This window comes from Kogia breviceps, chromosome 9 (assembly GCF_026419965.1).
Source record: "Kogia breviceps isolate mKogBre1 chromosome 9, mKogBre1 haplotype 1, whole genome shotgun sequence".
Taxonomy (NCBI): domain Eukaryota; kingdom Metazoa; phylum Chordata; class Mammalia; order Artiodactyla; family Physeteridae; genus Kogia; species Kogia breviceps.
The window spans coordinates 23,787,658-23,798,804 of record NC_081318.1 but is presented as its reverse complement, the minus strand read 5'-3'; the positions used below and the strand labels follow the sequence as shown (position 1 = coordinate 23,798,804).

The window sequence follows — 11,147 nt, the reverse complement described above, 5'->3', positions numbered from 1 at the left end:
TTTCCAAGTTGGGTGGGCAGAGTTGCCACTTATATGACAGGATTGGCAGATGCCTGTCAGTCACTTCTCAAAGAGTGAGTGGGAGGGATATTAGGCAAAGAACTAGCTACGTGGATCAGCCAGAGGGCCTGTGACTGATGGTTCTGGGTGGCCAGCACTCACAGAGGCATACTTGACCTCCTGCTTCCTCAGATGACTGAAGATTAAATACATGGTGAGAAGGGGATCTCTGGAACCTTGAGGTTCTGCACTCTGAATTTTTAGCTGGAGAACCTCTTTTCAAGGCAAAAACATAGCAAAGGGCATTTGGAAGTATTTCGAAGAACGAATTCACATGCACTAACTTTGTAACAGAGGAAGCTGCAGATCTCACTTCAAGACAGCTGAAGCAGAATCCTCGCTTCAGACGAAGTCTAGAGCAAGGGACTATACACCCTGGATCAAAGCAGAGTCTTCAAAACTGCCAAGTCTCCCATCTACCCCACTCCACACACCCCCACCAAAAAAGCAAAGAAACAGCCAGCACACAATCTTAAGACTCTTTATTTACAATAAGTATCTCTGAGGCTGCTGTATAACCAAGGAGGAAAATCTACTGAAACTTGACAGTTTTGATCAATGGCCTTCAGTCTTGGATGTTAATGAAATGTTTGTTATTGTTGTTGTTTTTTAACCAAGTGGTCTGTAACTCCACTTTCATGTTTAATTCAGAGAACTCCATTTCATGAAACATCAGGCTCTGAAGTGAAGAATGAGCATGATTCTCCTTGCAATAATACTCCCGAGACAAGTGTTAAGAAGCTGCCCAGATAACCCATGGTGAGGTGTCCCAGAGGAGGACACCATACAAGCAATCTGGTTGTTGAGAAAGTGGATGAGTCATCTTATTACTTTTTTAAAGAACTGTGCAGTGTGTGTACTTTTAAACTGTATTGTAAATCACACGTTAGTTTGTTCCACATAGGAGCGTCTACACTGAGAATCATTACTTTTTCAGATCAACACTCCTTAAACATTATTTTAGCTTATTTTATGTTATTAACTAGTTAATTATTATTATTGCAAATGACCTTATATTCTCTTCCTTAAAGGTATGAAGTGAGCGGATACTGGCCAAATAATTTATACACATAGGTATTTTTGGCTATGTTTGTATCAATTAATATAAAAACCATAAAATATACCCATTTTAAAATCATATCTTGTAAACCTTTAGAAATAAATGTTACATAAAAAATAATTTTCTCCTGTGCCTACCTTCTTTATAGGTAAGAAGACAGACCAAATTTATATTTTCTTTGTCCTTTTTCTTTAAAAGTATATATTTATTTATTACATTGCCTGCAGAATTACATTTTCTCTTGTCTCTTTTCACTGACAAAACTGATAGGGGTTCTGGCACACTATCCAGCTCAGAAATATTCTTGAGTAATAAAGTGAAGACAATATTGAATACGAATTCACCAAAACTGCCTCTGTGATTTAGTTCAATGCAAATCCTTTATGTATGCAGATTACATAATCCGATTTGCTATTTTTCTTTTGCATCTTTAAGCTTTCTAAATAGTTTCAAAAGTAAACTATCAGAAGACATAAGATAATTTTTTGCAAAATTATATTCACAAATAACCATATGCTGAAAGTTATATATTAAAGAGCGACTTTTTAAATGAAAATGATACTAGTATGTGGATTTTTAAATATGCATTAAAAAAAGGAGTTTTAATGGGCAAAAATTAGCAGCTTAAATAGTAATGGGATGAACAATAATTTTGAGGTTTAAGTTTTGTTTTCCTTGGGATTCTTATTATATAGTTGTATCTTAAATACAGATTTAAGAAATTTAGAAAACATATGACATCATTATATGATAAAGTATATGGAGAAATGCAAAATTGTCATTGTAAACATTCAGCAATATATTTTTTTTAATTTAGTGATTCAAACATCAGTTAATAAAATAAAATAAAGGCAAAAAAAAGGAAAAGAACTGTGCAGTAACTTTTCGAGCAGTTGAATGATGTTTTAAATATACTGGGCTGCTATAACTGTCAGAAGAAAAATCTGGATCTAAGAAAATCTGGCAAAGCTATCTGAAATGAACCCCAATTTTTATCTATCCTAAATGTTAAGATTATTTTTAAATGTTAATTTATAGATATTTGTACACTATGGGAAAAACTGTCTGGTGAGCAGACAGCTGGCCAAGGGAAAACAGATCAGAGGCCAGGCAGGCTGCGGATCTTCTATTTACACCTTTAATAAAGTGTCTGACTCCCTCACAGAGTAAAGGCCATCCTAGGGATGATGGGTTGCCAAACTGCTGCCAGAACATTTCAAACTCCCCAAGTCGCACCGTCTCAAGGTAACTCTGGAGATACAGCCTCTGTCCTTTAGTTCTCTCCAAAAGCTTTCAGTATTTTCATGGTCTCTCTTTTACCCATCTTTAAACCAATTAAGGGCATTTCTGAGCATTCACTGGTTTCCCAAGATACTGCAATGAAATAGCCATATCCCTAGGTCAGCAATGGTTCTGAAGAAAGCATCACTTATGATGGCACCAGACTGGACTGGGGAATTAAGAGCTTTGTGCTGTATTTCCAACTCTTTCTCTGGCCATGCTCACTGCTCTCTCCACCACCCACCACCTCTCTTGAGTCCTCAGGAGGAGGTGCTGGAAGAGAGGAAATGCAGGTTAGCACCACCCAGGCTACTGTCTGTGGGCCACTGCCAACTGATTTCTAGTTAACTACCAACAATTACCCACTCATTTGGCAAACTATTATCAGATGTTGCTCCTGGCCAGGCCCCATGTCCTCAATTACTTTCCAAGTCTCTCCCACCCTCAAAGATTAGGTTGGAAATCATGTTTCTCTGCTCTTTCTTAATCGATTCCTGGAGTATGTAGGACTACATGCCTGAATTAGAGTTAGGAATATCAAAAACGTTTATAAATAATAAAGGATTCCCATATATTAGAAAAGAGAGTCTGTTATTCAAAAAGCCACAAAATATCTCATTTAGAGAAGACACTTAACAAAATATACATCTTAAAAATTCAGCAGTCAAGAATGCTTTTTATAATTGTTTCCATTTGAGCAACAAAGAATTAAAATGGATAAGAATTATAAACACAACTTCACACAAAATATGCAAGAAGCAACACCATGTTTTTCTGAGATTCCTCTCTGTGGTTGTCTAACCACACACCAGGGAGGGACCAAAGTTCAGATGTGCCCCAGCCACAGTGCCCCAAAGTGGCAGTGCACTCAAGGAGTTTCCTTCCCTCAGTAAATGACATGGAGGAGGCGGGGAGGCTTTACCAAGAAGCACACAATCCAGCTTCTTACCCAGTCTGCTACCATCATCAACTGTCAAACCATTTGCTCCTCTTTGCAAGAGGAGCTCCTTTAGAAGGTCCTAATAACTTCTGCTTATATTGTTCAACCAGCTGGTTGAAGCGAATTTCTGTCTTGTTTCCCTTAGCTTTCTTCCTAGGTACCTACAAATGAAAGGTAAGGAAACATAAGATAATCAGTTTCAAGCATTAAGTATTACCTTACCCTTAGGCCAGCCAAGGGAGAAAGTAGGTTCAGAGATCTTGTCCACCACAGGAGGGACTTCCAGACAGTGACCCCGCAAGAATCATCCACTGGTAAGAAATCAGACCAGGAGTGCCTAAGAGAAGGGCCCCACTAAAATGCCGTGTTTCAAAGGCCTCTCCCCCTTCGATTCCCAAATGTTCACACGAATCTCCTCCAAGATGAGTCAGCCTCAAGTCTGGATGGTCTTGCTTGTTGCCCTTTCGCTCACCAAGAATTACAGGGTTTCAAAGAGAGCTCTATAAGATAGTCTGATGGGTCAGAGGCTTCCCAGAGACACAGATTTCTTGAGTAGGATAAGAAGCTAATGCTCTTGTTCCCTTTAAAGAAAGGAACTAGGCAAGGAAAAAAAGAAAATTTGACTTCAAATGATCAAGAATGCAGGACCACCACTTTCTATTAAGAACTAGGACTCCTTGGAAGCTAATGCCAGGGTTGATGAAGAAATAGATAAGTTGGGACATCCGGTTGTACTAGAAAGTAAGGACACTATCAAAGATAGTGTCATGTCAGAAGGACTCAGGCAGGAGTCAACCTGAAGGGGCTTCTCCTGGCCTCAGATGGGACAAGGATAATGACTGCATCTGACTGAAACATATCAAGTACATAAAACCTCAGGAATTCACAATTCTAAAAAAAAATCTTACTGGTCATCAGGGGAGGTTGGTAGGGCAACAACTCATTACTCTGGAAACTGATAAAAGGAAAAAAACAAAATCAAGCATTTACCCTGCCTTTCCTACACAAATGATATTTCATGGGAACCAAACAGTTGACGAGGGAAGATTCTTTTTTTCTAGAATTTTTCTTAAAAAACACAAAAGCGTTGATAAAATTAGAAAATTACCATTCTGCAACTCGTATTGAAATACGGATCTAGATAGCAATCATCAGTGGGTGCTAAGACCCTTAAGTGGGAGGCTGATGGGGGACTTTACAAATGGAGGGATAAGGTAGACAATTCCTAAACTTACTGACGAATCACAGCATCACTAAAAATGGGGCAACCAGACACTATGCACCTTATGGTGCAATGCAACAGAAAGCACACAGCACCACCTATGAAATACTCTCGCCAAGAAAACTGAACCTGAATCTAATCTAGCCTCTGGATCTAACAACTAGTTTGTAGGCAACATGGGGTGTTAGAGGAACAAGTTAAATGACAGCACAAGGAAGAAAGCAACTAAATTCAAAATGTAATACATTCTAAGGCTAAGGACCTGGCTTATCCAACAGATTAACTGCATGGAAAAAAGCCGGGGTGGATGTAAGGAAGACTGGATATTATAGCGGAAAAAAAAAGATTTAAAAGATCTAAAAACGAAGTATAAGGAATTTCCTGACAGTCCAGTGGTTAGGACTCTACGCTTTCATTGCCGTGGCCCAGGTTCAATACCTGGTTGGGGAACTAAGATCCCACAAGCTGCAAGGCATGGCCAAAAAAAAATTCCGAGTATAACATGTGGACTTTGTTTGGAACCTGATTCATACTAACCAACTTAAAAAATGTATTTTTGAGGGAGCTGGGAACGTTTTAATATGGGTTACATATTAGCTATTAAGAGCTTATTAATTTCATTAGATGTGATGATGGCATAACATGTGTTTGTGTATATGTGTGTTTAAGGCCTGATCAGCTCGAGATGAATTCTGAGATATTTTTCTGAGCAATATACCTCATTTCCACATGAGCCACATTTACAAGTGAAGTAGAATTCGCTTTAATATATTCACAGGGTGGGGTGGGGTGGGGTGGGGGGTAGGTAAAACAAGATAATTGTTGAAGCAGAGTAACCAATACATGGGGTTCGTTTTATTATTCTCCCCACTTTTAGGACCGTGTACCGCCACATCCTCTAAAAAGCTGCAATCCTGTACATAAGTGCAATCTAGAAGCCCTTTCCTTTTGCACAACTAATCACGGCACAAGCAGCCACCGACCCCGGCAGAGCTGTGCCATGCCAAAGCCTCAGGGCCTACAGAACTTACCTGATTGGAAGATAATTTCTGCTTCTCTTGCTTCCGGTGGTTTATCTGGGGGTTTGGCTTCTTGGGAGGGAGAGGCTTCATTTTGCCCTTGTCCCGTAACCTGAAACAATATGGTCAAGTGTCACCCTGAGTTCCTCCTCTAATTGGGACCCCTGAGATTTTCCTCAACCCAAAAGATAAAATGCCTTTTCTTACACTGGCTCTTTCTAAGCCCATGAGAAATATGCTAAAAAGGGATACTGCAACAGAATGTCCTATGGTTCAACATCTGTATACTTGTCTTTTTGTTTTAGCTTAAAACCTCAAGGGTATCTCAAAAACCTTCGTATACTTAACAAAAATTTTGTCAAGATCGACTTCTGTTGACAGCACTAATCTGTTGCCCCAAACAGAAACCTCAAGTAGATGGGCCTCAGCTGACAGAGACCACCATCAGGACAGGAGGAAGCTCTTCAGAAGAGAAGAATCGCATGAAAGCCCGCACTGGAAGGCTCCTCTGAGGCCCCTCTACCAGTCCTGTTCCGGCCTCCATTTGGTCCAAGAGTGACTCTGCTGGTGTAGAGACACTTCAGGCGGGACTGGCGCACGCTAATCACCCCTTTCATCCAAACAAAGCCATAAAGAGGAAAAAGGGCGAAGCAAAACAAACCCTCTGAGCCGCCATCCTGCATCTCACCTGATTTTGGGGCCTCGGTGTGAGGGGAGCACCAGGACCTGTCTTCTCTTCTTCCCATTAGACAGCTCCACGTGCCCCACTTCGGCCTTGGTCTGGAACCCTGTCCACGGGACAGGTCCTGCCTTCTCCTTCTGCACCATGGGGGCCCTGCTTTGTTGATGCATGTGGTTCTGAGCTGTCTTCTGTTGCTGTTTTTTTCCAAGCTCTGGTTGTTCTTGCTGGGGCTGCTCACCAGTTGCCGACCTGGATTTCACTTTTTGCTGTATAAGACAAGAGAATGCCATTTAGTTACTGGGTGAGGTTTATTTGCTGGAAATACTCAGAAGAGGAATGAGCTGGTGAGAGATGGGGAATTCTTCCCCCAAATAGTTAGAGACTATAGGAAAGTGAATGCAAGTAGTTCACAGGCCCTGAAATAGTAATAGATGGTTACTGGGTGGGGGACACAAAACAACCATTTCCCTTTCCACATGCAGAAATAGGGGAAAGTACAGGTATGTCCAAAACGCAAAAGCCAGTAGAAAATAGGCCAGTAGCATGGGACAATTACCAAAGGTGTAACAAATGTATAATGGGAATGAGAAGAAAGAAGAGAAATATATGAAGTAATAAGAGCTAAGGATTTCCAAACTTAAGGACAGACACTAAACCACAGATCCAGGAAGCTCAGCCAAAACCCAAACAGGATATTTTTAAAAAAGAAAAAGAAAAAAGCATACCTAGGCATATCATATCAAACAGCAGAAAATCAAAGAGAAAAATCTTGAAAGAAGCCAGAGGTAGGGAAAATACATTACCTACAGAGGAACAAAGTTAAGATTACATTGGATTTCCCTTCAGAAACCATATAAGCAAGAAGAGAATAGAATGAAATATTTAAAGTTTGGGGGCAAAAAATCACCAACTTAGAATTCTCTATCCGTGTAATTATCCTTCAAAAGTGAAGGAAAAACAAAAACTTTCTCAGACAAACAAAAATTAAAGGAATCTGGGAATTCCCTGGCAGTCCATGGTTAGGCCTCAGTGCTCTCACTGCCAGGGGCCCGGGTTCGAGTCTTCATTGGGGAACTAGGATCCCACAATACACACAGTGAGGCCAAAAAAAAAAAAAAAACTTTAAAGAAATTTATCACTGGTAGACCTGTCTTGCAAGAAATACTAAATGAATTAAGGGAGGGGAAATGACAGGTCAGAAACTCGAATCCATATAGAGAAAGGAAAAACATTAGAGAAAAGATAAATGAAATGAAGATAAGGAAAAGATGACATGAGAAGGAAGACATAAAGTATGTTACAGATTATTTTGCACTGAATTGGGGGAAGAAAAAGAAGATTCATGTGAAATTAATGTAGTAATAATAATGTTATTTTGTCCTTTTCACCTCAGAAATCTAGATAGGCACGCTGACACAACAAAGGTCTATTATATGCCTCTTATGTGCCAGTCTCTAAGTGGTAAGGGTACAGATGGACAGAATCAAGTGTCTACCTTTTAGCACTCACAGCCCAGTGGAGAAAACAGACACCCACAAAGTAAAAAACTAAAAAAATCTTTAAGGAACTTCATGAAATACAAGTAATAAAGTCTTATCTCTTTTGAGAGAGGTGGGGAAATGCTACTTGTGGAATATGAGTATGGAAACTGAGTAGAAGTATCCTTGAGTCAGGGGAGAGGAACACTTTTACACAGAAAGATCAGTATGTCCATAAGTGGAGGCAACAAATAAGGCCACCTGAATTTTTTAAGCCAGTAGCTACAGAATCACCTCTGACTTAGGCGGTAAATAATTCTATAACTACAATAATAAAGCTGCCTTGAATAATAACCAGAACTCAGGTTTTTCCAACCCAGGGCCATTGTATTAACCACTGATACTGCTCCTCTGAAAGTCAGGCTCAGGGTTTCCCTGGTGGCGCAGTGGTTAGGAATCTGCCTGCCAATGCAGGGGACACGGGTTCGGGCCCTGGTCTGGGAAGATCCCACATGCCGTGGACCAACTAAGCCCGTGCGCCACAACTACTGAGCCTGCACTCTAGAGCCCGCGAGCCACAACCACTGAGACCACGTGCCACAACTACTGAAGCCCACGCACCTAGAGCCTGTACTCCGCAACATAAGAAGCCACTGCAATGAGAAGCCCACGCACTGCAACGAAGAGTAGCCCCTGCTCGGCACAATTAGAGAAAGCCCGTGTGCAGCAACGAAGACCCAATGTGGCAAAATTAAATAAATAAATAAATTTATAAAAGTCATGCTCATGATATACACCATAAAGACACCAAAGCACTGCAAATGTTTGGTATATACACAAGTTAAGGTATAATATCAGTGAGATCTGTAAGAGTTATGGTGTCAAAAATAACCTGGCCTTCTACGTCCTGCGGCAAAATGGGTTAAGAGAATGAGTACTGACTGTGTGCTGACTGTGTAGTAACTGAGACAATTTACACGCGTTACCTCATTTAATCCTCATCAACCATGTAACATAGATGATGTTAATCCTATTTTTACAAACTAGAAACTGAAGCTGAGAGAGGTAATAACTTGCCGAGGAACTCAGAAAGGGGCAGAGCCTGAGTTTGAACATGAATATTCTTGTTCCCAAAGTCCCTGTTCTTTCCTCTATACTACACTAGATTAAAAACAGTACTAAAACTATCAGGCATCACACTTCTGGAGCCATCTAAGAAGAAAAGAGAATTATGGAAGAGATAGCTGAAATCTACAGGTAATGTAAAACTTAACCTTGGCTATTAATTTTGACATGTACCATCACCAAACACTGCAGTACAAGCGCTACTGATTGGTAATAACATCAGTCTGATTCTCCTCTCTCCTTCCTCCCCGTTCTGTGGAGCTATCACAAGCCAGGCCAGCAGAGGAGAGGTGGCCTGCAGAGTTCTAGGGAACTAAGAGTAAAGGGTAACAAAGAACCTAACGAGGAAGAGACCTACTTTAAGGGAGCAGAACCAGAAACTGAACAAAACAGGAGTTTAAATATGGCCCGAAAAAAAAACTGTTTTAACTGAACTGTACACTTAAAAATAGTAAAGTTTATGTGTATACTACTGCAATTGAAAAAACAAAGACAGAAAAAACATTTCAGTTCTGTACCAGGCTGCACTGGATCCTCATTTCCTTTATTTTAAGTTTCCTTCGATCTTCCAAAGAGAACTCCACTATTGGTCTCTGTGGCAGAAGGGGACAGAAAGTCATTCATTAGATTTCTTAATCTCTGCATGCAATGAGCTATCGTCCCACCACTACCCTCTTTCTTGCAAGTCAGAGGATGCTGCTCGCTTCACTCTACTTAAATGCAAGGGGCCAGTTCTGCAAGCAGTCCGTCCAGTCAAGTGTTCCTTCTAATCACCTTATCACCTGAATCACTGATCACTCCTCCAACGCCTTGCCACTCTTACCCAGCATACAAACGTCAGAGGGTTTTCCACAAATGGCCCTCAGAGGAACACGTTCCCCCCCACAGGACGAGGCTCACCTTCTGAGGCCCGAAGATTTCTGGATTGTTGTTGATGTGGCGTAGGGCTGCCAGGGCGTGCTCGTGCTCCTGGAACTCTGCAAAGGCATAGCCCAAGGACTGGCCGTTAATTTTCCCATGAGCTCCTTTAAGGTCTCGCATTACCCGACACTGCAAGTAGAACAAGAAAAGGAATGAGTAATTAGAGGATAAAGATCCTTAACAGCTTCAACAAGAAATCAGGTTATTGGAACAGTTTTCATATATATCACCATCACAAGAGTTTTACTGGAATAGCACTTATGAATGTCTGTTTTATTAGAATACACCTACGGAGAGCACAAAACGAGTTAAACAGATGTTTTCTTGCTTTCTAAGAGCTTACAGACATCAACACAGACCTACAAATAAACATGTAAATAAAATAAACTTCCCAAGGAAAAATTATAATAGCTAACTGTTGACACGACAATACACACAAGCTGAGAGGTACATGGTACTTGAGGTTGTGTAAGTTAGCACTGAGGCTAAAAAGCCATCTGTGGATCTCCTCACTGAAGAAACCACTCAGAAAGGAAACTACTGAAGAAGGGAAGGATAAGCGCCTGATGGCTTTAGATAAGAAAGACAATTCAGGTATGGGGAAGATCCTGCCCAACATAGAGCCTCAGAAATACAGGAAGGAGCTTCAGCTGTCTTTGCTCAGAGCTCAGATCCTCTCTGGCATGATTTTTCCCTAAATCCTTAAGCTATAATGGGCATCCTGGGGCACCAAGGAACAGTAGGATATTTTGGGAAAACTGATTGCTTACATGCTTTTACTCCTGGAAGCTGTAGTTGTCATGTAACAGAGAAGTCTAGGTATTGGGTACACATGGATGCTGCATTTGGTGTGTGTCCAGTATCTACTCTGTGCCTAGAACTCTGCCATGTACTGTAGGATAATCAATAAAAGCATAAACTGAGGCTCCTATCCTCAAGAGGCTTACTATCTTACTGAGACAAAATATTTACACATACGAAAGAATTAAAGACAAAATTCAATATAATGCAAATATTATAAAACACACATACATTTCTCTAAATGATGGCAGGTGTTAAATGTACAGACTCTTACTAAGTATTGTGGATGTTAATGAGAAATTACACAACTCACCCCTATGCCAGTAACAGTTGAACAGTTACCAAGTTTTAGCAAGTGCAGTGGTGGCTACGTGCTGACATGTTCATATTCTCTCCTGGAATTCCCTGAATTCCAATACCTTACATTTTGAAGAGGATTTCCAAGAGTAGGAAAGTAGTTTATGGTGATGAATTGGAGCAAAGCAGATTCATAATATTGGCTAGGTTACTTATTCAATAAACACTAATCAAGAGATGACTATGTGCCAGGTATTATGC

At 40.5% G+C, this 11,147-nt stretch overlaps 1 protein-coding gene across 4 annotated transcripts in view; it reads right to left on the bottom strand.

Moving 5' to 3' along the window:
• The window catches only part of RBM28 (RNA binding motif protein 28), a 34,193-nt gene that overhangs the window by 1,938 nt on the left and 21,108 nt on the right, over positions 1–11,147 (bottom strand). The window contains exons 15-20 of one of the 4 annotated variants that reach the window (XM_067042249.1): positions 9,768–9,917; positions 9,386–9,460; positions 6,271–6,530; positions 5,595–5,694; positions 3,351–3,502; positions 1,315–2,674 (exon numbers count right to left, since the gene is read on the bottom strand). In XM_067042249.1, coding sequence (XP_066898350.1) covers positions 3,368–3,502; positions 5,595–5,694; positions 6,271–6,530; positions 9,386–9,460; positions 9,768–9,917 — 720 coding nt within the window. In that variant the 3' untranslated portion in view covers positions 1,315–2,674; positions 3,351–3,367. Of the gene's footprint in view, positions 1–1,314; positions 2,675–3,057; positions 3,503–5,594; positions 5,695–6,270; positions 6,531–9,385; positions 9,461–9,767; positions 9,918–11,147 lie in introns of those variants that run through there. The other 3 variants (XM_067042250.1, XM_059074207.2, XM_067042251.1) reach the window with 3 other exon arrangements.